This window comes from Diadema setosum, chromosome 16 (assembly GCF_964275005.1).
Source record: "Diadema setosum chromosome 16, eeDiaSeto1, whole genome shotgun sequence".
Lineage (NCBI taxonomy): Eukaryota > Metazoa > Echinodermata > Echinoidea > Diadematoida > Diadematidae > Diadema > Diadema setosum.
Genome location: NC_092700.1, coordinates 5875476 through 5902755, shown reverse-complemented (window position 1 = coordinate 5902755; position 27280 = coordinate 5875476). Strand labels below are relative to the sequence as shown.

Sequence of the window (27280 nt, the reverse complement as noted above, 5' to 3'; positions counted from 1 at the left end):
GCATATTACGGAACACTGGCCATTCATTTTAAAACCGTTATTTTGAATAAATGCGGCGATGGTCAGGTGTGGCATTGTGATTAAAAATTGAAACTATGCGCTGTGGACATTGCACATGGGCACGCTATAGATTGATACTCTAGTCCAGGCTTTTTATTCCATATGAATATTTACATAAAATTTGTGGTAGAACATGGATATTTTCAACAGTTTTGTAGCTGTATTGATGGTCTTCTATAAAAGTTGTATCTGGGCAATTACCCCCCAGATGGAAATTACCCCCCGGCTAAATACTGGTTAGTGGTAAGGTTAGAGTAAAGATTAGGGTTAGGGTTTGGTTTAGGGTTAGGAGTTTGGGTTAGGGTGATGATTAGGATTAGGACTAGGGTTAGGTTCAGTGTTAAAGTTTGGGCTAGGGTTAGTCTTATAGGTTTACGATTAGGATTAGGATTGGGGCCAGGGGAAGGGTCTGGGGTAATTGCCCAGGGGATAATTGCCCTAGACCCATAAAAGTGTACGAGGAGCATGTCGGTCTAACTAACAGTTTGTTACAGTACATGTTTCTCTGTCCTTTCTGTCCCTACAGGCCCTGGGTGTGTTTGGACTCTGCCAGGTCTACACGTTTGTGGAGTACCTTCGCTCACGTCTCAGCTCCCAGTATTTCATGGTGCTGGCCCGCAGTGCTGTGCTTCTCTTTGGGATAGCCATCACGGCTGCTGGGGCCTACCTCTCAGCTACTGGCAGTATCCTTTATCATGCAAAGCTGTTTAACTGTCACATGACTGTGCAAGACATTCCTTGAGAAGTTAGAAATCTCTTCTCCTGGCAAAATGATGTAAAGCCCTCCCAAAATTGGAGCTTTTAATCTTTTAACCCGTTGAGGATGGGCTGATTTTGCTACAACATGCATTTCCCATAGACCCCTGCCCTAGTATACTCCGGACTCGTCCTCAATGGGTTAATATCAATAAATTGATTTTATGAGCACAACCAGAGTTAAGAAATGTTTAAAATCATTAATTGAATGAAGAATCAGTATCTTCCATCTTCTTTCTGAAAACTCATGAATTGAATGAAGAATCAGTATCTTCCATCTTCTTTCTGAAAACTCATGAATTTTGAATTTAAGTAAATATTTGTGCCGAAAAGACAGGCTTGTGCAAAGTTGTGTTCCTAATGTAATTACCACCAATTTACTGTGATGCTGCTGTGTAAGTTTTGTAACAGCATCTGAAAAGTGTTGAATTTAAATGACTGATTGACTTATATGACATATCCACAACTAACATAGGAACCAAAATCGAAGGAATTTATAAGCATGAAACTGGCATTGTACTTTAAATGAAGAAACAATGGAGGATGGATATGAAATTTTCTTTTGGTGTGTAGAACCCTTTTCGCATATAGATCATGTAAACATCCTATGCATGTATGGGGGGGGGGGTGGGGTGCCAAATGTCCCTGATGTAATGCAGCTGAGTAGAAATTAGTCTGAAGTATTTCTCCTCTTTAGTTTTTTCCTGCATGAAAGTGGTGGTCAGAAACTCCCCCCTTGACAGATTTTGTGCTTACTCTTTCTCAATAAAGCTATTTAAATGATTATTGTGTTATTTTTTTTTTTGTCAGGATGTCATTGATTAGGTAAAGAAGTATTAATGGTTATTTCAGAGAAATCTTTTCACATGAGATAGGTCAATATTCACATTTCCAAAGAATTTTAGTGCACTTGCTACTTTCATAATGTCAAATGATAACATGAACCTGTCAAAAAAACCCTTGTAACCTCCGGATTTGTAATGTAAAATTGCAGTTGTAATGCTCAGAACTAGTTGTTGCTGTTTTCCAGTCTTTACGAGAATGTTATTGTTTTAAAAGAATTCAATAAGTTTTTCCTGAGCGAAGGTGGTGATTAGAAATCTCCCCCTGGACTGGGCGTTTCTACTCCCTGCTGGACCCCTCCTACGCCAAGAACAACATCCCCATCATCGCCTCCGTCTCTGAACATCAGCCGACTACGTGGAGCTCCTTCTACTTTGACTTGCAGATGCATGTCTTCATGTTTCCAGGTGAGCCGTTCAGAGTCAAACCATGCTTGAGTAAATCCATGTTAGTGTAAATACATGCCGATTTGAATTGATTTAAAGGGGCATAGTCCCGGTAGTATAGATGGCGCTGTTCATGATACTGCCGATCACCGTCAGCATTGATACGAAGGTTACCGAAGTTGAGCTGTCATCAAGAGTAAAGTGCATAGGTGTTGCTAAGTAACGTTGCCTCTGTTGTCTTCTTTGCGCATCGCGCAGTCTGTAGTAATGCCAGGGTGCGTGCATATGTGCTTGTTATTATGACATCACAAAAGAAGTTTGCTTAAGCTGTCATCCTCCTCAGCCGAATCATGAGCCGAACTGTGATCGGACCACTGACTACAGTGAATCGGACTTCTTCGGACTCGGGGAAAGTGGGCCAAAGCGTAAGCGCCAAAGAGAAGTCGATAGCGTAGGTCTCTATAGGAAACTTGCGCCGTGCGCCCGCGTACACATTTGACTAAAACACCGGGACCATGCACCTTTAAAGGGGATGGCTAGTAACTGATCAGTGAGAATCAGTGGGAATGCTAGGGGATGATTGTTCCAATCCTTGTGGGATTCATTTAAGAGTACACTATGTATCTATTGTTGTGCGAAAATTACTTGCTTCAGAACGGTCTCATATTCAAGTAGTGTGCAGTTTAATGCCCCGTCACTGTACAGGCATGCTAACCTGGAAACATTAAACTGCACATTACTTGAATATGAGACCATTCCGAAGCAAATAATTTTCACACAACAATATAATGTACTCTTAAAATGAATCCCACAAGGATTGGAACAGTCATCCCCCAGCATTCCCACTGATTCCCACTGATTAGTTACTAGCCATCCCCTTTTATTGGATTTTCATTAATAGACTTGAAATTCAATAACATTTAGCAGTGAATGTTTCTTTAATGTTGGAGTAGAGAAAGAAAGTATTGGGATATTAAATGTGCACAAATTTATGAAAGAGTGTTATTGTGCTCAAATACATGTGTATGACCATACTTATATGTGTGACCGTGCATCACAAAACCAACAAAAAGTCGCATGCACTGATTTTGTGTGAGGACTCAAAATAGTTGAAAGTGGTCAACCCAGTCAGTCTTGAGTTTTTGGTTTGGGTTTTGGGGTGATAAAGCACAAAGAAAATTGTGTATTTAACAGTTTTTCTACAACACTTTTTATAGAATAGTGTGATTGGATTTGTTAGAGAGTCACCTCTTCATGTCTAAAAAACCCTTTACACACTCTTCACTTTCAACTCTAATAACTTTTCAACGGATGATGGTACTGTTTTGAAAGTTTGTATTAGGTATATATGTACAGAATGTGTAATATAGCGTATGCTCAATTTCAGCTTAATCTGATAATCCCTTCAGCTTAATCTGATAATTAATTGTTGTTGTTACAAAGTTTTACATCCTCCTTTTTTTGTCCTATTCACTGGAGGCAGCTAATGGTCAGCTTAACCAGGTAAAGGGGCCGGGCTTTTTTGGCGACCGGAGGGGGGGGGGGGGGGGGGGGGGAGATGGATTCCGCCGCCCCCTGAGATCTCGGCCATCGATGGTGCGATTGCGATGAAATTTTGCATGCGTGAGACCCGTGTCGTAATCTACAAGATTGTGTCATAAGATTTTTTGAAACAATCAATTTCTAATTTTAATTAATTATGCAAATTAAGCTCTAGATGATATTTTAGCCTAATTAAAAGCATTGAGAGTCTAAATTTTGATCTGTAAATCTGTTTTAGCATATTCAACAATTGTATATCACAAAAACTTCCAAAACTCATTTCAATTCTTATGTATTCTATTGTTTTCAGAATTTCTTATGTATTTCTTTGTTTTTCAACTTTTGTTTTTTTTTTCTTTGTTTTTTCATTGGAAATTGTCACTGACCACTTTTCTACCATAATTAGCACAAAATTAATCAATGAAAGTGATTAATTGTAAAAATAATCAGGTTTTTATGACTTTCATGACAGAACACTGTTTTCCATAGGAAATGTACACAAAATCACAAAATTGTGCCTGTTTTGGGGCAACATTCCGTTACAAAAATGGGCGTGGCTTCGCAAAAGTATGCGCGGACGTTGCAAATTTGGCCTCAAAAGTTGCGCGAGACTTGAACGAAGAAAGTCAAGAAGCCTCGTGACGAGGCCTACTCGCGTTACAGAATTATAGCGCGAAACGTCAAGGGGGGGGGGGGGGCGCCCCCCGGCCCTTTTAGGGTTAACTGCTTGAATAGACCCCATATACTTCAGAGCCTCTTTTCTCAGTTCTTACTTTTCCAGAGTTTGTGCTTTCTTTCAAACGTTTAGATGGTTAGGAGAGTCCATTTAAATTGAGTTACACATTGTTTTAAAGCTTAAAATGTGCTTTTTCAGATGCTGCTCTTAACTAGAAATCCATGTCTGGTGACTTTTTGTTGGTTTTGTGATGCTGGGTTACATGTATGTAACATATTTAGGTGATCCGAGTATCCTCTCGGATCACCTTCTGTATCTGTACGGATTCTTTGTTGGTGGTTCTTCTTCTTCTTCTTCTTCTTTCTTTATTTCTGGACAAATTTTGTGTATCGATTAGCTCAGAAAGTATTCTTCCTATCAATGTCAAAATTATACCATATATGTATCATGTCCCAAAGACGACGGGTCTAATAAAATCATTGTGATCAGTCGACCGTGACGTCACTATGACGTCATTATATGAAAACACATTCTCAATCATATCTCATCAATGGAATGGAATTTTTCAATGAAATTTACGTCACATTTATTTCAAGTTATGCGGATTCTACTCATATTCTCAAAATTCATATTTTCTCTTAAAACGTGCGCGTACGCGCGCGTTGAAAAATTTGTATGCTCAAATCGAGCTCAAATTTTTTTTGCACACGTTTCAGACCATTTGGAGCATTTTTTGAAAAATTGAAAAAATTGGACGGACGCGTACGCGCGCGCACATATTCGCACACACAGCTCATATGCAATGGAAATTTCCCGTTTTTTCACACTTATCGTATGCCTAAAATGTCAAGGAATATTTCTACCAAGTTTTAAGTCAATCCGACTCAATATGACGTCATACGGGCCCGTCAAAGTTGAAATTCCGCGCGCGCGTCAATGGCGATATACAGTGCAACGATGCCAAAAAAACGCCAATTTTGAATCCGATTTTACTCGTCAGGATGGACGGTGACCCCCCATTTTCTTTACATATTCTGAAAGCTGATGAGTTGTACAAGTCATTTCATGGGTTGGCAATGCTGGAAAAATGATTAAAATATATCAAATTTCTTAATAAAGTTAAAAAAATAAATTTTCAAAATGACGTCATCAAATTTCAAGTTCATTCAAGTATATCTCACTTATTCTTAGTTGATTTTCGTCCAAATTTCAATATGTTGTAGCTTATTAAATGTTCTTTCAGACATATAATAACAACAATTTGATTGGATGACGGCATCACCTCGTAAAAAGGGATTAACAGTAACATTGTTAAATTTGACCAGTTTACGTGTTATCTCTATGGGAGTGCAGTTTTTCTGGAAATGAAAACTGACATGACTATCTTTATCGAGCACTAGCTCACTTATGCTTCGGTGAATTTCTCCCATATTTTAGTATGTTGTAGCTGAGACTTTGGGCTATCGTAAGTGTGCCCTTCGTTTTTTCATACGGAGTCGGCATCATGCCCAAAAACTTGGTTGAAATTAAAGCTTATCTTCCATGTATTTTCATATTCCTTTCTTTCTGCAACTTTCTTTGCAATAACTCAAGAAAAACAAGCTCTATCAGCCCTATATTTTGCACATGTTTAGTTTATGTCACGTACATTATTTCATAAAATAACAACTACTTGATCGGGCACCTTCTTGGGTATGTAAATTAGGGTCAAAGGTCAAAAATGTTTCATCCTGTATCTTGGTGAATACATGTCTTATCTTTCCCATCTTTTGCATACGTAAAGACCATGTTACAAGAATCATTTCACAAAATAACCACTTTTTGCTCAGACGCCATCTTGTCTGTGCAAAGTAGGGTCAAAGGTCATATGTACTTCTTTCTTTATCTTCATTATGACGTGTTATCTCTATGGGAGGGAATTTTTCTAGATGTGAAAATTGACATGATTGTCTTTATCGACGACTAGCTCAATTACCCTTCGGTGAATTTCTTCCAGATTTTAGTATGTTGTAGCCAATGTAATACTCTTTAAGTTTTGTTAATCAAAGTTTTAATCGGATGATGTCTTCACCACTTGAAAATGGATATAATGTAACCTTGTCAAATTTAACCAGTTTACGTGTTATCTCTATGGGAGGGAATTTTTCTGGAAATGAAAATTGACATGACGGTCTTTATCGAGCACTACCTCACTTACTCTTCTGTAAATTTCTCCCAGATTTTAATATGTTGTAGCTGAGACTTTGGGCTATCATCAGTGATTCTCCATTTTTTCATACGACGCCGAGATCACGTCAAAAAACTTGGTTGACATCAAACTTATCTTCGATGTATTGAGATATTTCTTTCTCTCTGCAACTTTCTTTGCAATAACTCAAGAAAAACAGCCCCTATCATCCCCATATTTTGCACATGTTTAATTTATGTCACGTACATTATTTCATAAAATAACAACTACTTGATCAGACACCATCTTGGGTATGTAAATTAGGGTCAAAGGTCATAAATGTTTTAACCTGTATCTTGGTGAATACATGTCCTATCTTTCCCATATTTTGCACACGCAAAGGCCATGTTACAAGAATCATTTCACAAAATAACCACTTTTTGCTCAGATGCCATCTTTGCTGTGCAGAGTTGGGTCAATGGTCAAATATACTTCATTCTGTATCTTCGTTATATAGTGTATACCGAATTTGGTAACAAAGATAGCAGACCTGACTCTCTTTTCTAAATGAGAATCCAAATATCACACGTCCAATGTCTCTAAACACAGATGAAACCTATATGGTCATGCCTATTGCGATCAGGACTCGAATCATTGATTAAAAAAAAATCGGATCACCTAATTTGTCAGTCTTGACAAATTCCAAGTCTAGTTTTCATTTTCCTCTTTTTAGATTTTCATATAGGGGACAGGGCAATGTTTACACTTACTATATTGTCTGGTTGACTATTATTCTGTCTTTGTAATTGTAGATTGGGTCGTATGTTGGCTTGCTTCTCCCTACTGCTTGGCATTTTTTTTTTTTTCAAAGTCTCAACAAAATGCCCATTGGGAATCAACATTTTTCCATTAAAGGAGAACTCAGGATGATTTTTAGATTTTTACATTTGAACAACTCTAAGTTAGTTATACTGAGGACAGAGTTTCAGAATTTGTGATAATTTTTATGAAGAATAGGAATAATTTTTTAAGATTTAGAAAAAATTGCGATGAACAAGGATGATGACATGGCAGAGTCACCATAAGAATGCATGAGTTGGGGCTTTAGAAAGCAGAACAAAAGAAGAAGGCATGCATAAATCATACACAGGTGAACTCGCAAGCATGTGGTATTGTAATGGAATTACACTGCTACATTTCTGGAATATGTGAACCTCCTATGTCATCATCCTTGTTCAGTGTAATTTGTTTAAGGTTTTTCAAAGTATTGTTTCTCTGCTCAAGAACCACAATAAATTCCACAAATCTATACATGGAGTTGTCGATTTATGTACTACATGATGTGAAATTATGAAAATCGTCTGGAATGCCCCTTTAACCCTATTCTAACTGGGCTACTGTAAAAGTGGAAATTTTCGCGGTGTTCAAATTTTCGCGCATTTCGCGCAACCAGAAACTAGCGCGAAAATAAAAGCACGCGAATATTTTTGCTTGCCATATGTGCCTGTACGTGATGTCTTGATTCCGGGGAATTAAAAACACGCGGAACTCTTCCGACCCGGCCAAGCGCGAAAAATTAGTCTCGCGAAAATATCCACTTTTACAGTATTTGAGACCAAGTTTTTACTGAGGGGGGGTCAATTTGACCCCCCCCCCCTTCAGATCTTGGCCGCTGATCGCGCGATCGCCGCAAAATTTTGCCTGAAGATAGAGCTGGATGTCAACTACAAGATTACATGGTCATACAATAGAAAAATATTGCCTTTCTATTTTTAATAAATTAATTATGCAAATTTGTGCATGAAATCATATTTTCACCTATAACTCCATTAAAAAGACTGGAGGATTGCTAAATTTTTGTGTCAGAATTCCTCAAGACACATCAAACAATTTTTGTGTAAAAAAATAGCACAATCGAAATCAATTTTTTTTGTTTTTTTATTGTTTTGTTAATTTCTTATGTGTTTTATTGTTTTTTCGACCTTTTGTTTTCTATTGTTTTTTTTGCCAAAATTTGTTGCAGGCACTTTTTCAGGCTTATCTACTCTAGAATTGATTAATTTTGATGGTTGAAAGTTGAAATAATCTAATTTATATCAGTTTAACCAAAAAACACAATTTGCATTGGATTTGCACATGATATCATGAATTTGAGCTGTTTTTTGGTTGACATGCATATGCAAAACATGTAACTTCAAAACGGTGCCCCCAGACGTCGCAAATTTGGTCTCAAAATATGCGGGAGACTTCAATGAAAAAAGTCGTGAAACGACGCGGCAAAATCTTTCCGCGTTGCAAAATCGTGGCGCGAAACGTCGAGGGGGGGTCAATTTGACCCCCCCCCCCCAGTTAGAATAGGGTTAAGCTTTTGGGTATCATTGCTATTGTGTGTGACGTTATAAAGCTACATTAGCTGAGCGTGATTGTTTTACTCACTTTGATAGGGAGGGGTTGACTTAGCAGTAAAGAACCTCAACATGGGAATGAAAAATAAGTGTGCTCTGTTTTTGAAGAGCAAAGTTAACAATTTCCCCTCCTTGGAAACAACATATTTTCTCTGTCGAAATGGAGGCAATATTTTTTGTGTGTTTTATCCCATTCTCTCTTTTTAAATGTGTGTGAATATGGTAGATGTTTGCGGATATGGTGCATTCTGTGTATGATCGTAATGTAGGGGAGACAGATTTAGATGCAACTGAATACAGATGGTGACTTGGTTTCTCCCTCATCATAAGCTCAGTCATCTGTATGTTGCTTTATTTTTACTCTGCTGAAACAATGTAGATGAATTGAGATATTCAAATTGACATTTGGTTCCCCCTGTCCTTGTATGTTTTATTTCTTTGTAGTGGGCATGTACTACTGCTTCACCAAGCTGACCGATGCAAACATCTTCATCATCCTGTATGGTATCACCAGTCTCTACTTCTCGGTGAGTATGCAGGGCTCTGCTGCAGCAATCTTTACACACTCAGCACAGATAATGCATACAAAGAAGTCTGTAATGTTGTGCATGGAGAGTGCCAGATTTTCTTCACCCGGTGTTTGTGAAAGCCCCTTCTTCTGTTTACACAAACCTGAATAATAGAATGTCCCTGGATAGTGCAAACAGAGAATGTGGTGGTAGAAAATAGAATACAAAAGAGAAAGCAAGAGAGAGAGAGAGAGAGAGAAAGAAAAAAAAACTTGTCTGTGTGTGTGTCTGTGTGTGTGTGTGTGTGTGGGTGTGGGTGTGTGTGTTTAAGAGGGGGAGAGCCCACTAGACCAACCAAGACCAAGGCCAAGATGGAAAGAGGCGACAAATGAAAGAAGTACAAATAAAGATACAAAAAGGAGTGTTTGTCATGTCTGTTCGCTTGAGTCTGCTCCACATAATTGTGTTCAGACTATTGACTTAAGGAAATAGAAGTTTATGCTTGATGTGGCTTCCATAGACATCATTCCAGGCAGTAGTGTTTTTCTCAGACAAAGAAGACAGTTCATGAAACTGTCAAAACTTTGGTGAGAAATGCTGCATGTAGGAGGTGATACACTGTTATATTTGGTTGGGGATCTGCCATATGAGTATCATATTACCGATTGCTTTAATGAATACATACAAATGAATTTTAAAGACACATATTAATGTCTCTAATGAATTCACCCCAACCAGAGATGTCCACATTGTCTACTGTGGCATCAATACAGCAGACAAGATATAATCAGATGCGTCTGTACAGCTGTAGTTACTAGGATATCACCCTTTGGCAATATTACCTTGTCTATGAATGTATCAATGTAAACATTATTTGTTACTCAAGGGACAATTGCCCCTGTGCTTCCCCAAAACAGATCTTGTAACTACTCTCTATAACCGCAAATACAGTGTATGAGAACAATCAAGAGACAGGAAGAAAAAAAGAAAAAGGTCACTGATTTATTATTATGATTATCATTTGTTACTAGTCAGAAAATCCCCCAAGGTTATTCATGAATGGTGTGTGAAGGTCAAACCACAGATGGGTTTTTTAAAATAAGTGTTAAGCAAATTTGGTGGGAATTCTCTGTGCACTTCTCGAATTTCACTTTGATTTATTGAATGAGGGGGGGGGGGGGGTGGGGCAAAACACCAGTAGTTACACATGTATGTTATTTTACCAAATATGTCACATGAATAAAGCATAACTGGACATCAAACTCTTAACCGAACCGAAAGAGCTAAACAACAACAACAACAATGACAAAAACAACAACAACAACAACAATGACAACAACAACAACAACAACAACAACAACAACAACAACAACATGCAACAGGAGCAGCATCAGTGAAAAGTGCATGTGAATGAGTAGAGTCATATTTTGTGAAAAGGTGATACTATGTGCAAAGAAAAATATTATTTCATACATGGGTCGTTTGGTGTCCATCGGTCAAGACCATTATTAGAGTAGCTTGACAGCTTCTATTTTTTTCTACCAAGCCGACACACTTCTTTCTCTAGTACTAGTGCAAACTTGCAAACTTGGCAAGCTTTCCCTCCTCGACTCCAAGCCAACTAAAATCGGTCTCCCCCACTAATTCCTCAGGGCGTGATGGTGCGTCTCATGCTGGTCCTGGCCCCAGTCATGTGCATCCTGTCTGGAATCGGCATCTCCTCCGTCCTCAATAACTACATGAAGAACCTGGACATCGTCAAGGCAGAGAAAAAGTCCACCAAGAAGGAGTATGGCGACAACGCGTACCCCATCAAGAACGAGGTATGAGTGAGGTCCTTGCTATCCAAAGGGGGGGGGGGGGGAATTATAGAAATGAAAGAAAATGAAAAGAAATTGAATTTTTGCTTGGAAAATCTTAGTGTGCGCCAAGAATTTGTAGCGTCTTGATGCTAGAGCTAACCAAAATATTTATATTAAGGTCAACCATTTCACCCTCATACTTATGGTTGAATGAATTCTCTGGTTTGCGTGGACCTTTGACCCTTTGTTGAGCTCTATTTACCTCTTAGCAGATCTGCAAGTCATCTTTTGGACAATAAAGTCAAAAAATGAAATCTTAGTTAATGAGAATACCTTTATTCCTGATCTGTATTTGGCACAATTGTTTATTTGTCTGATTAATTTATTTATTGACTTGATTTGATTTGTTTTTTAACTGATTATTTATCAAGTTTACTCCATTTTTTTATATATATTTTTTTTTTTTTAAGGAGGGAAGGCGGGGGAGGGCACCTTAACCCTAAAAAGACTGGGGGGGGCCTAAAAGGCCCCCCCCTCGACATTTCGCGCGATTACTCAGCAACACGCAATGCTCTCGCCGCGATGCTCTATGACTTTTTTCTTTCGAGTTTCCCGCACATTTTGACACCAAATTTGTGACGCCCGGGGGTACGGTTCTGAAGTTACATAACTTTTTGTACATGCACGTGAGACCGAAAATGGCTCAAAAATGTGATTTTGTGTACAAAGTCAATACAAATTGAGTTTTATCACATGGTTCATATAAATATGCTTATTTTTACTGTCAATGGCTAAAATCAATTTGTTTTAGTAGTATTATGCTTCAAAAAGGGTCTGCCACAAATTTTGCTGAAAAAAACAACAAAAACAAAACGTCGTAAAAACAAAGAAATACATAAGAAATTCATAAAACAATAAAATAAATAAGAAATTAATTTTGATATCGAATTTTTTTTCAAGTGCATTTGCTAAGAATGCCACAAAGAATATCTAGACCAAAAATGAACACTTTTGGAGCTTTATTTACTGATTTAGATCAAAAAGTCTGATTTCTTGCATAAATTAGCATAATTAATCAAAATAAAATAAAAGAAGACTATTTTGGAAAATTTAAATATACGATCTTGTAGATTACATCGCACACTACCATTGTGCAAATTTTCGCGGCGATCGCGCGATCCAAGGCCGACATCTGAAGGGGGGGCCCTTTAGGCCCCCCCCCAGTCTTTCGAGCTACCAAAATAGCCCAGTCTTTTTAGGGTTAAAGAGGTGTTATCACACCGAGTCAAACTACTGGTTGGGAGATTTTGTAATTTACAATATGTTTGTTGGTTTGTTTGTATTGTGTGTGTATGTGTTTGTGGGGAGGGAGAGGTTATCACTATATTATGATGACGACGACGATGATGTCGATGATGATGACGATGATGATGATGATGATGATGATGATGATGATGATGGTTATTAAATACTTCCATCTTTACTATCTTACCATCCTTTGTAGGTTGCCTCGGCCATCGTGCTCCTCGTCACTTTCTTCCTCATCACCTACACCTTCCACTGCACCTGGGTCACCTCCGAGGCTTACTCCTCCCCATCCATCGTCCTCTCGGCCCGGGCCGGAGACGGGGGCCGCATCATCTTTGACGACTTCCGTGAGGCATACTACTGGTTGAGGCAGAACACTCGTGAGGTACGAGCCTTACATCACACATATTGCTGTTGGGGGCGACAAAACCTTGTATCTCAAAAATGTCAGATGTTCAGGAAAGTGAACAAACATGACGACCAAAGCACCGTAACAAATGGGATCACTTTTCCTTTGGCATGCTGTGGTGACTCTGTATTTAGGGTTAGATAGCTAGGATTTGCCCAGGACATCACTTAATCGATTATCTGACAATTGATTAAAAATATATAATAATAATAATTTATTACCAAAATTTGAGATTCAAGGTCTTGTCACCCCAGCTACAATATGTAGTTCTTGTAAACTTTCTGCTCTTAAATTTATGTAGTTGTCCCACTCCCCCCAAAATTAAGTGAATGTCGATAGAATAAAAAGCCTGAAAAAATAGTCATTTGTTGACAGGCATGGGAGTTGAAAAAAAGCTTTCCATTTTGTCTTGTTTGTTTGTTTAGACTTGATTGCCAAAACACTAACTTTTATTTGGCATGATGTCACAAGAGATGTCATGAATTTCATGTGCTATGTGGAATATTCCATTAATGTTTGTGTTTTCCTTAGAGACCAGTCATGCTTGTTGACATCGATACCAGAGATTGATAGATAGTGTACGTATTTCAATGAAAATTAAGATACCATGGTACAAGTGAAGTATCATAGACATGAATTGTCGTTAAAAACATTGACTTTTGTGTGTTTAAAAAACAAACAAACATGAGCTTTTGTGTGTTTTCAACCTCCTTTTGACCTGATTTACTGTTAATATGTCATGAATTCTGGAAAATATGTGTGTGTATGTGTGTCACCTATCAAGAATAGTTGTCCTTGTTACTTTATATCCTAAGTTTTACATTTTTGTAGTTGATTTCTTCTCCATCAAATTTGACAGGATGCAAAGGTGATGTCGTGGTGGGATTACGGTTATCAGATAACAGCCATGGCGAATCGGACGATATTAGTGGACAACAACACATGGAATAATACACATATTTCTCGTGTTGGGCAGGTGAGAACTCAAACAACCACATCATTTCTATAGCTGATGAATACTACATTGTAAATATTTGCATTATGCTCTAGTGTTACAATACAGCTTTTGTAGTGTAGTTCTTTGGGTGTATCAACATGTAATACTATAAAGAGATAAGTGTATACCTTACATAGAAAGGTAAGAAACAGAGGGTCTTTGTGTTGTGTATCTTTTGGTTTATTTTCATCTTTGTTTTCTTCCTCACTTTGCTCTCTTTCTCTCTCTTGCTTTTTTTTATCTCTTGTTTTCTCTTTTTCTCTCTCCCTTTCTCTCTCTCTTGCTGCCTTTTTACAAATTTCTTTCTTCATCTGATCTTCCAGGGGCCTGTTGCATAAAAACCTGAGAAAACTTGGATTATTTTCAACAGAGCTTGTTTCAATGTTACAGCCAGTCATGAATAAAAATCATGCTGATCTGAGTTCTCAGTTCTTTCCAGAGTTTTTTTTTTTTTCAGGTAAAAAGACTGATTTAACAGGCCCAAGGCTTCTTTCTGCTGTATGAATGCCTGTAGTCAGTAGTTTGTTTTCGATCAAATTTTATTTAAGCACCAAAGAATAAATCGTTTGAATCATTTTCCTGCCAAACTCTGTAATTGTCCATAGAGTTTATACATTTTATACTTCAAAGTTTATACTTTAAAATCAAGTATGTAAGGAATGGCACGAGTATGACCTGACATTCTCAATCTTGGAGGGAATTTTATTTCCCACGTTTTATCAAGAGTTACAACCAAGTTTCCCAGTAGGTGTATGTTTCCTGTGTAACAACCAATGACACTGCTCTCTCCACAGGCAATGGCATCCCCTGAAGACAAGGCATACGAGATCATGAGAGAGCTGGACGTAGACTACGTTCTGGTCATTTTTGGAGGACTCATTGGCTACTCGTCGGACGGTAAGTAATGGGATGCATGAATGTATGGTCACCCCCCGCCTAAGTCAACCTTGCACAAGTCAAAAATATTGGTGAAGTTGAAGAAAAATTCTATCCTGGACTGATAAAATCATGTCGGAGGTCTATATGAAGGGTTTGTTTGCAAAAACCGATAAGTCCATTTTTGAAGATTTTGAAGTACGATCTCTGTCATAAAGTACAAAATAATACCTTTGAAATGATATAGTGGTCACTACATATAAAGGTATATTCTTTAAGTTATTGTCAAAAGAAGGAAAACATTTCTTATTATTTTCTTTATTTTTCTTGACACTTAATCGCAAATATCTCCATTTGGCAAATATGGACTTATCGGTTTTTGCAAACAAACTCTTCATATGTACAGTCAGCGTCACTTAAGTATTAGGATTTTCTATGGTCCCCTTGGATTCAACTCTGATATACTGTAAAAGTGGAAATTTTTCGCGCATTTCGTGTAACCAGAAACTGGCGCGAAAATAAAAGCACATGAATATTTTTGCATGCCATTTGTTCCAGTACTTACTGTCTTGATTCTGCGGAATTGAAAGAAAGCGAACCTCTTCTTACTGGGCCGAGCGCGAAAAATTAGTCGGGCAAAAATATCCACTTTTACAGTACTTGAATGAGGAATCATTATTTGTTGTTGGTTTATTTCAGCTACACAGTGTATCTGCGTAATTTGGCTAATCGATGGTTGTAAAATGTTAACAGCTAAAAATTTGAAAAAGTGTGTTGTACATTTGATTGGGATATTTAGTAGATGTATTATGTAAACACAGACATGCTAAATTTACTTAATTATGTGGGGTGTTCTCTAAAGACTTATATATATGTCTTCAGGTTAAAAAAAAAGAAAGATGTGAAAGCCTCCATGATAAGGGGATTGTTTTCACCTATGAAATGCACATAACACACATCTGTCTCCCTATAAATTGTTTTGTTGTTGTTGTTGTTGTTGTCGCTGTTTTCAACCTACGTGGTTTTGATATTGTATTATTGCAGCCCTGTTCCTGGTAGCTATTGGAACAGACTGTTGACAATATTTGACATTGTTCTCTCTTACTCTTGTGGGATCGTTGTCTCGTTTTTCAGATATCAACAAATTCCTGTGGATGGTTAGGATTGGCGGTAGTACAGATACTGGAAAACACATTAAAGGTAAATGAACTTTGTCCTACCTACTCATTTCTGTTTGCATACAATGTGATATCAGAAGTTGTTATGCTGGCAAAGTGTAAACAAAATGTTGCATTATCCCCCTTTGGCATATTAAATTGACTCACATGGATTTGCTTTTGACAATTTGTCCTTCAGATTAGGATGTAAATTTGGTTTAATTCTGCAAACATTTAATCTGTGTGTATGTCTGGAAGGTCCCTTTTCACTTCCAGGAAAGTGTACCTGAAGTTAAAGGCTAGCAGAGTTATGATTGTAATAAATCTCTTTGACATAAATTAAATGATCCCTGGATGTTAACCCTAAAAAGACTGGGGGGGGGGGGCCTAAAAGGCCCCCCCTCGACATTTCGCGCGATTACTCAGCAACACGCAATGCTCTCGCCGCGATGCTCTGTGACTTTTTTCTTTCGAGTTTCCCGCACATTTTGACACCAAATTTGTGACGCCCGGGGGTACGGTTCTGAAGTTACATAACATTTTGTACATGCACGTGAGACCGAAAATGGCTCAAAAATGCGATTTTGTGTACAAAGTCAATACAAATTGAGTTTTATCATATGGTTCATATAAATATGCTTATTTTTACTCTCAATGGCTAAAATCAATTTGTTTTAGTAGTATCATGCTTCAAAAAGGGTCTGCCACAAATTTTGCGGAAAAAAACAACAAAAACAAAAGGTCGAAAAAACAAAGAAATACATAAGAAATTCATAAAACAATAAAATAAATTAGGAATTAATTTTGATACCGAATTTTTTTTTCAAGTACATTTGCTAAGAATGCTACAAAGATTATCTAGACCAAAAATGAGCACTTTTGGAACTTTATTTACTGATTTAGATAAAAAAAGTCTGATTTCTCGCATTAATTAGCATAATTAATCAAAATAAAATAAAAGAAGACTATTTTGGAAAATTTAAATATACGATCTTGTAGATTACATCGCACACTACCATTGTGCAAATTTCCGCGGCGATCGCGCGATCCACGACCGAGATCTTAAGGGGGGGCCCTTTAGGCCCCCCCCCCCAGTCTTTCGAGCTACCAAAATAGCCCAGTCTTTTTAGGGTTAAGACGTCATATCTCAGTTGGCACATAAATCATTCACCTAACTCAATTTTGAATATAAAAAATACTGATTTTAGTTTGAAAACATGACAGTTATTTATGTAATCCAAAACAGTGATTCTAAGTTATTGATGTGAATATTAATGTCATTTTGCAAAAAAGTTGCAAAAATCAGAATGCCTTGCTGAGAAATTCAAGATTTTTGCTGTACGAGGTCTTGTCACCCAGAGAAGATACTGTCAAACCTGTCTGTAGCGACCACCTGCCGTATGTGACCACTAAACACAATTCCCCCAAAGAGAAAAGCCATGTTAACGACCCTATCTGGAGTGGCCACTAGTCTATAACGGCCATTTTTTTCCCCGTCTCCCTTGGGTAACCACTATAGACAAGTTTGACTGTATATGAAATAAAACTGAAGTACACCCTTATTATTTGGACTTCCTTGTTACTTTGTTACAGAGTGGGATTACTATACGCCACACGGAGAGTTCCGCATTGACAGGGATGGCTCTCCTACCCTACTCAACTGCCTCATGTACAAGATGTGCTACTACCGCTTTGGCAGGGTCTACACCGAAGCAGGTCAGTCTTTAGTCTCTTTCCCTTCCCACTGTCTTGATAGTGGCCATAACTACATCTCAGCCCGGCAGAACTTCATTCACAAAGGGACTGGTTAGGTTTTAGTGTAGAAGGATTGATATTCAGTAATAACCATGTTAAAAACTATGGATTTGGTGGATGAAATGAAATTTCGCACAAGTTTCTGAAGAATGTGAAATACTTACTCTGCCATCACAGGTATGAGTGTGTGGTGCTGTCGTTATTTCAAGGTAGTTTCTTGTGAAGAGCCAAGTGTCCATGATGATGTTCCTCATTATCAACTTCTTATGAACAGTTGTGATCTGATTTGATTAGTTATTTGATCAGAAAAGAAACAAAATTTTAGAGTCTAGCCAATTGTCCAATAGTAGACTGGGATGCCTCTACCCTCTCCAACATGTATATCCCCTCAGAGTATGGACCATCATTACATCAGGAATGAGAGAGTTCAGAGTTTAATCTGATTTCAGATTTCTTTTTTTTTAGTCTGCCCCAAACCTATTATGTAAACTTTTTAGTGATTCCACTGGATTGAAATATTCAGTTTGATGCACAATAGACTTTTTTTTTCAGATGTTTCATTTTTTTTTCAGATTTTTTTTCTTTTTTCCTGCAAGTACTCTCACACCCCTGTTACATGTTGATGTTAACTCCTCTTAACCTTTGGCATTGAAGATTGTGACCTTCAAGCCACGTTGCATGGTGGAACATTTTCCCCCATTTGTTGTTATTCCTCCCATCAAATTTACATTCCTGTTGGACTTTAAACTGTGCCAGGAAGATTTTCTTATCAGAGGCATTATTAAGCATTTGAGGATGAAACAAAAACTCAGCTTTAGTGAATAAAATAGTTTCAAAATGTGAGTTGGGGATATAAACAACCAATGTAAAAATGTTAATCAGTATAATCAATGTTAAGTATTGTTATACAAAATGTGAACAATAGTTATAATAGAATTGTTTCTATGATAAACCATCTACAGTTATGGTTTATCGAGAAAAAAGTGATATCTCAAATTTTAGGCTTTATTGCAAAATCTTTATATGGTAGGATGTTTTGTGATACAACTGACCGACACATAGTAAGTATGCATCAAATGTGAACTTCAGTTTTGAAATCACTCCTCCCAGTGGTAAACAATACCTTTGATTTTTGCTGTAGTTTAGACATGATATGGATGGATAGATGAATGGATAGACAGACAGTACTGATATCAAAGTCTTCGGCTCCCTGTGGGGATGGAGGTAGAATAGAAGTTGATAATAGAGGGCAGCTCTATTTTTGTGTCATTATATCACTAATTTGGCATTCGTGGTATTGTATCCTACGGACAATGCTGCATATAAAGTATCTATTGGGGTCGTTAAACTCAGCAGTCAAGTCATAAACATGATATAGAACGCTTGATGAGTGCTGTGACTGATAAGAATGGACATATTCAGTCTTGTGTAAATTGATAGATACTTTAAATTGCTCTTCCAAAAGTTATAAATTGTGAATTGAAAAGTGTAAACAGTGTTCAAAGTCTGATTTAAAGCTACCTACATTATTACAGTCACAATGACTCTTTCAAAGAAGCGTCTAGTCTGTGACCGCACTGTACAGACTGATACACAGTTTATAATGGATGAGTACTACATTTTACCTTTTTTGATTTAGTAACAAATTGATGCATGCTATCTTCAGATTTGAGACTTTAAGACATTTGGGGCAATTAACCTGTGCCATTATTTGCCTGTGCATCATTTTGACAAAAAGATTGTATTTTTGTTCTGTAGAACCTTTGGACTATCTTGCATCCTGCTTCAAATTTAATCTGAACAGGAATAATAATTTTAAAAAGCACTGATAACTATGAAACATTTCACAAATTGATATGGAAAAGCAATTTACCTGTTGAGGACGTGCTGATTTTGCTACAACACGAATTTCCCATAGACCCCTGCCTAAGTATACTTGGGAATCGTCCTCAATGAGTTAAGAACAACAACAACATCAACAAAATCTCTAGAAACCAAGATGCAATTATTTTGTGTTACAAGGACCTCCTGTGTCCAAAATGATTGTCCATAGCTTGATCACGACACCTGCGTGCAATATATTTCTTCCTAGAGTAAAGTTTGACTCTCCAAGACACCCTCAGATGCTAGAGTAATATCCCCTTGATATCAAGATGTCTGTGATACCTCCCCCCAACACACACACACACACACACACACACACACACATTTACCTGTCTGTGGTGGAAATTGCCGACATGTTTTACCCACAAAAATTTTACCACATAGCTGAGGACCTGTGTGTTAGTAGGAATCTGGTCAACTGAGGACTCATTCATATATTACTATACAACCGAGGACTTTTTACAGTAATGTTGATTGACGACCTACAAACATGTAGGGCCTACCCCTAAATGCAAAAGCAGACCGTCTGGAATGGTCTGCGAAACAAGGACGTCCTCTGTTCACTGACTGTCCTTGGTTTAAATGTAAAGTTTGTGTGCATGTCCTCGTTTTCCACCTTGGGTATTAAAGTGCAAGACACACACACACACACACACACACCAAAGCAAAGGAAGAAGGGGGGGGGGGGGGACAACAACAACAAGAAGATGAGTCAGAAAGGTCTTAGTTGGTAAGGATTTGGAATACCCTCGACCTGTTGTGACATTTATTGAGGGAGTATTGTCAAAGAGATTGCTGGGGAAAGAATCACCTGTCATTACAACCCAATAGAAGCTTTGGAGACATTCAGACCCATGACTTCATGAGACTCAGCAGAGCATTATGGAAAAATAAAATGTTTTATCAAAATCATACAAATGGGTTCTCTGCAAGAGTCTTATTTAGCTTATGTTATAATTGAAAAGTGCCCAGTCGTCTGTGCCTAGCAGTGACTGTTCAAGTTATATGGGCAGGTGGGCGAGTGGTTTTAAGCAAGAGAATCCTCTAGCAATTGTTTGCTGTTCAGGGTTTGTTGACATGAAGTTACAAGCATATTTGCACAGGATAGCCTCTCCTGTATTAAAGGGTTGGTGTAGTTTAAGTTGAGATGGGTCTTCAGGTTTCCAACTTTTTTCTCTCTCTTTTTTTTTGTGGGATAAAGAGAAACCACTTTCTGAAATATGAAAGAGGATATCATTCTAAGAGGAATTCAAAGTTGATGAATATTGATTTTAAAATGGCTGAGATATCTGAAGCAAAGCGACCCTCATTAAAGGTGGGACCCACCTTTTATTAGGGTTACTTTGTTTTTGGATATCGGCTATTTGATAAACTGATCTGCATCAAATAAACTTTGAATTCCTCTGCAAATTATATGCCCTTTAACATTTTATAGAGTAGTTTCTAAGTATCTCACAAAAGTTAAAAGCTGAATCCTCACCTCAACCAGTAGCCTACTATACTATCTCTTTAACACTGTTCTCTCCGAGTGCCCTGCCGTTATCACCCCAGTATTGCCATGTATACCCAGTATCCATTTTATAACATCACACCTGTAGGTCATGAGAGCCATTTTTAGGAGTAACACATTGTGTTCACGGAGGAGCAGTCTGGGCTGGATTTGAACCCCAGGCATTCTGTTTACTTGTTTCAAACCTTTGGTCTTCTCCACAATACCATGGTGCTAACCACATACACTGTGTGGCTTTCATTTATGATGCCGCCGAGACAGACTGCGTGTTTTGTATGTAGTTTTTATAATACTCATGAGGGATGAATTGCTTTCAAACATTTTCAGTGCTTATACCATGCTTATTTTCAGCATGTTTTTAAGTTTCATCATAAAAGTCGAGGGTTGTCTATTCTTCCACTTTGAAAAGTGCATTGAAGTGTGATTATTGTCCCCCCATACAATAGGTTCCCCCCAGGTTCCATCTCCTGTATAGTGTGTTTTGCCTTCAGTATGATTGTGATAGGTGCAGTCTATTCTGGGAGTACAGGAATTAAGATAAATGAAGCATGCCCTGTGCATATTTGAGTACTTTTTTTTCTTTTGTCACACTGCTTTTGTTGATAGGAGTCCTTGCGTGTTAGCCAAATCTGTGAAAAGTTCATGTACACTAGATGATACATTTGATTTGGTACAAGGTACGGTACACCTTTTATTGTTTTGACACGAGCCAGTGTTGATCAGTGTGACATGACAGTTGCCTGATATCTATTAACAGTGCTATAAGCTTTATCTCTTCTATCAATGACCTTGAATTGTACATCATTGACATAAAATTTGTAGACTTTGCATGTCAGTAGTGCACTCGAGCCTGATAATTTTGTGTGTTATCACCTTGATGTACAGAAATCATATGGAGAGAAACGTGTTTTGAGAAATCAAGTTGTTACTGAGTAGCCCATTTCTTGCGAGTAACACTCTGGCTATGTCCTCTCCACTGGACCTTTGCCTTTTTTCATCTCGCTACATCAATGCAGGGCTCTACGACTTTGGTCTGACTGTACACATGTGTTGTCACGTGTGTATGGGACTGTGTCCAAGAGTCTGATAAATTATCAAATCGTTGGCTGAGAATGAGAAGGAGATTTTAGGTGCCTCGAACACTGGTTGTAGTGGCAAATTTATCCCTTAATCTCAGCTGAAGAAATAATGTCTCTCCAGCTTGGTAGAACTCTGACACAGGAGCAGCCTCCTGTCCTTACCAAAGGGTTTGTTAGGGACAGATCTGATAATTGCCATATTTCCTAAGGATATTGGAGGGGGGGGGGGGGGGGAGGTGGTTTCATATTTGGGCATTGTATGCAGATACCTATTAAGATGGCAGCTGTAATAAAGTAGCTCTATTAGCCCCTCTAACGGGATTTGATAGAAAAGAAAAGAAACCACATCATCGTCTTCAGTGTGCATGATCAGATTGTATTAAAATTGCCAGAGGCATCAAGACGCATGAGAACTGATTGCAGAGTGTTTAAAAAGCCTACTGTAGTCATGATTCCCATGGGGACCTTATTTATAGACAGGCTTCCTCGTGACCAGCATACATGAACTTGGTTTGACGTCGGTCTTCTTTCTGTTCAGCTGTAGCATTGTGATACTCATATAACTTTGTCCACAATGTGTAAGTACCCTCATCAGTAGAATGACTGTTTGCGTATGTAATGCCTCCCAGCGATGTACAATTTGTACGTGTAGCACACTATGTAGCTGAAGAAATTAAGAATTTGATTGCAAAATGGGTTTTAAGTGCCATTTTTAGACATTTATAGGTGGGGCCATAATCAAATAGAGCAAACTTAACCTGTTCAGGACAGGCTGATTTGCTACAACACGCACTTCCCATAGACACCTGGCTGAGTATACTCGGGACTCGTCCTCAATGTGTTAAACCCTTCCAGTGAATCTGTACTTGTGACATACCAATGAAAATTCTTCAAGTTATGATTACAAGAAAGTGTCATATTTTCTTATTGTTTTCCTTGTTTATCAGTCCGAGCTTTAATCGCAAATATCTCAAATTGTCAAGAATGGACTTTAATCATTTTTCCAATGGAACTTTTCTACTATTGTTAAGGGCATTAGAGTGGGATAACTACTAAAACGTAAGTTATTTGTATATTTCTTGTTGTATCGTTGGTAGAAAATACGAGATCGATAGCTAGAACTTGCTATTAAGAGTATGGTAGATAACATGACTTTAAAAAAATACAGAAAAAAGTGCAAAAATGGCGGTTGGGGTAGGGGTAAAGGACAAGGAAAATCTAACCTTAAATATGGGAAAAAGGTTAGTATCATGTGGAATATCTGGTTTTATACTAAAATTATTATCATAATCCACTTCCTTGACCCCTAAAACATGGGTTTAGATACCAAAACCATCACAATTGACCAAAAAATAGCCCAGTTATAGCAAAAAATGTCTTTTTTAAGCCGAAACGGCGGCCATCTTGGATTTTTAACGATTTTGGCCGGGGCACCCTGGATTTCGCATTTTTTTCGTTCTTTTTTTCAAAAATGGTGTCAGTAGGCACAAAGTCATCAAACTAAGGTGTGATGAGCATGTTCTGAAAATGTCACCCTCTATAGCCCACCTCTACTTTAATCATTTTTCCAATGGAACTTTTCTACTATTGTTAAGGGCATTAGAGTGGGATAACTAAAGTTTTATTATCTTTAGGTTCCTGGGGCTCTTTTTTTTTTTTTTTTTTTTCCTAACCACAGTCTGTATTCATGTGGTTACCAAGTATGAAAGAAGATAACAATAAGGATGTAACTGAAGTAATGTTAATTTTTTTTTCTTTTTTTCCAGGCAAACCTACTGGCTACGACCGTGTGAGAGATGCTGAAATTGGCAACAAAGATTTTGAGCTGGACGTCTTGGAAGAAGCCTATACCACAGAGCACTGGCTTGTTCGAATCTACAAGGTGAAAGATTTAGACAACAGGGGCCTGTAGTCTTAGCATAAATTCTTTTAGTAGTTTTCAAGAGTAATGCAGAATTTTAGAGCATTCCAGTTCTTCTCATATTGGTAGTGGTGGGTTCTTTCTTCATCCATTTCTTTTCAGTTCTAAATCTGCAGATCTGTACTATTTTCTGTTTTCCTTTTTTTCTTTTCTTTTTTCCATCCAAAAGGCCTGTGTATGAAACAAAACTGCTCCTAAATAAGCGAACTGGTTCATAAGCAACGGTATTTCTTTAGTCATGATTTTGGAACTACACATAAAGATTGTAACTGTACAGAGCTGTTATTAATTTGAAGATTGTTCAACACATTATTATCCCCTGGAAAATGATTGATTGATTGTGATCTCATGACCAGTATTGCAGTTCACTATAACATTTAGCGTAACCTTCATTCACATTCAGCTGTGATATGACTCATACTTCTAAGATTTTAATATTTCTCAGCAGCACCTGCATAATAATGATGATATGACAGCGATCACAATCGTAGCTGAGAAAAAGGGGCTAGTATCCTATTGACTTTGCACCTGTTTGAGCAAGAAGGTCGAGCAAGTTCAAACTACAGATATCCTACCCCAGTCTGCCTGATAAAAAATGTGTATGGAGCTGTAGCTGTCTCTGAATGTAAGGTGGGAAATGATGCAGAGCGCCAAAGTGTTTGCCAAGTATCGCTACTCTGTAAATCCTGCTCTGTCAAATGTCAGGTGTGTGAAGATTGGCAGGGCATATCACATTGATTTCTTAAAATAGTCTTTTGGACATCTTTGTATCGATATACAATGTACATCAGTTTTCAGCAGACAATGCTATAAACTTGCTGCACTTTTGAACATGTCATTGTGTCAGGGTGATTCCATAAGGATAACAGTTGTTACTGCAGCTGAAAATCCTCCAATGAGTCATACTATATAGTTTGCTATCAAAATGTCAGTCATGCCTTGTGGCATTGGATGAAGGTTCTTCTTTGTACAATGTATATCATGTGTGATTTTTTACCTCTGATGTCATGAATTTCTTTTGTAAAATTTGCTTTGACTCTGTAGAAGGCTCCTGTTAAACAGAAGCTGTAGATACCATTGAATAACATTTGCATTCATTCAAAGTTTGTATGGCAAGCAGGATGGATAGTAAATTATAATATCGTGAAACTTCCCCAACTAATTGCAGTTGGTGTTTGCAGATGTACTTGAAAATCACTTTCATGAATAATGCTAGTCGTGTACTTTTTAGTCTCAATCTTTATCATGAAAACCTTGCGAGGAAAAAAAAAAAAAGATACACAGGCTTCTCTTATATCATCACTGTAAGATATTGTGTATAATATGCACTCATGTGTTACTATGTCAAGAAATGGATTGGTAGCTAAAAGGTCAGCAAATGTTAGGTACCCTGCTACTAAAATATAGCTTTGAATGTCTGTTGTAAAGCTTGAACTCTTGTGCCTTAAAAAGGATTTTAACTCACTGCAGAGAAGAATAAGAGTTAAGTGATGGAATCTGCTGGTATGAAAGTTTGTTGATACAATATTTGACCCACAATCGCCCCACAATGAGACCATTACTTTATTGAAATGAACAAATTATGAAACCATTAGTGAGATTTTATTGCAGTCCCATCATTCTAGAGTTCTAAGAGGAAAATTCTCCCACAAGTGTTTTTACATGTATGCCTGGAAATTGGATCTTAATGTACTGCTTTTGTAACATGACACATCTGGAAGAAAGAGAAAGATACAAGAGTGATCTCTGTTGAGTAGTACTCTCTCTACAGATGTGGAGTAACAAGAAAAAGAAGAAGAACAACAAAACAGTGGGGAATTAATAGGGACAAACATATGTACAAATGCAATCATTAGGAAAACTTGATTTGGGATGATATCTTGATGGAAATATGTTATTTGTTAAGCATCATTACATGTCTACTGTTTATTAATTGGACTGAGGGGCAATTTTCATTTTTTTTTTTTTTTTGTAAACCCAAACAGGTCAAGTATAGATTGTCAATAAAGTGAACTCTTGACAATAAACAAAACAACCCGTGTCCTTTTTGTCGTGTTGAAAAATTTTCCATTTGTGAAGATGTTTGTTCTTTTTCATACCATTTATGTTATACAGTTTGATTGCCAAGGCTGCCAAATAGTCTCTATATGATGTTGAGGAGGTTCTTGCTTCATTGAAACTGAGACAATACCTTTTCCCCCCGCAAACTTCTGTACATATTTAGCAAGTAAACTTCCCCCAATTGTTTACCCGCAAAACTGATTTTGCTTCATTTGTTTTTGTTTTAGTTCACTTCTGTGCATTCCATGCACTCTGATCTGTAAAGGTTGGCCCTAACAAACACCTCAAATACATGTATAGATTGATGTTATGTTCATGCTGTAAGCTACCCGACCCCCCCCCCCCCATTTCTCTTCATTTCTGAAGTCATTTCATTTTGTTATACATTGTATTTTAGTGTGGATTTTATTTGAATGATGATTTGCATGAATTTTATTTTTATTTTAGGTGAATACATATAAACAACATATACCACATAACCATAGATGTATGCATAATATATCAATATATCGCTTATAACTTTGGATCCAGCTATAGGGAGACATTGTGTAGATAAGCAATGTCAGCAGTAAGATATGCAATTTAAGAATGGGATGTAATACAGATTAAAACATTCAGGAGACACCAACTTTCTCTTTAAGGTCATGTGTCTCTCAAACGCTGGATCCCCCCCCCCCTCTCTCTCTCTCTCTCTCTCTCTCTCTCTCTCTATATATATATATATATATATATATATGTATATATATGTATACACAGTGGAAACTCGATATAATAGATCTGACGTACCAAAATACCTGATGTAAAAAACTAATTTCTTCGGTCCCAATCGAAGTTATTTCCTTTGTTACTTATGTGACTAATGATATAAAGAACATCAAATAAAAAATATCTAGTTTGTGTATGTATACTTCTCACAAAATATCTGATATAAAGAATAACTTGTCTTGGCCCCAAGGATTTTGTTATACTGAGTTTCTACTGTATTATATCAAAATGAATGTATTAGATTTACATATTTTAAAATGCACACACAAACACTTACACACATTCAATCTCACCCACACCGGTACCTCCACGTTGAGATTCATGCAAGTTTTAGAGATTTTCTCAGGTCTGTTTTGATTCCACTTGGGTCATGTTCAATCATTTTGTATATCAATTAATAGAAACCATGTTT

At 37.5% G+C, this 27280-nt stretch overlaps 1 protein-coding gene across 1 annotated transcript in view; it reads left to right on the top strand.

Annotated features, from left to right (window-relative positions):
• The window catches only part of LOC140240124 (dolichyl-diphosphooligosaccharide--protein glycosyltransferase subunit STT3A-like), a 38506-nt gene extending 12232 nt beyond the window's left edge, over nt 1-26274 (top strand). The window contains exons 7-16 of the mRNA XM_072319935.1: nt 587-743; nt 1914-2066; nt 9280-9362; nt 10997-11167; nt 12651-12839; nt 13723-13839; nt 14655-14757; nt 15871-15936; nt 17487-17609; nt 23888-26274. Coding sequence (XP_072176036.1) covers nt 587-743; nt 1914-2066; nt 9280-9362; nt 10997-11167; nt 12651-12839; nt 13723-13839; nt 14655-14757; nt 15871-15936; nt 17487-17609; nt 23888-24033 — 1308 coding nt within the window. The 3' untranslated portion in view covers nt 24034-26274. The remainder of the gene's footprint in view (nt 1-586; nt 744-1913; nt 2067-9279; nt 9363-10996; nt 11168-12650; nt 12840-13722; nt 13840-14654; nt 14758-15870; nt 15937-17486; nt 17610-23887) is intronic.
• Nucleotides 26275-27280: the final 1006 nt, after the last annotated feature.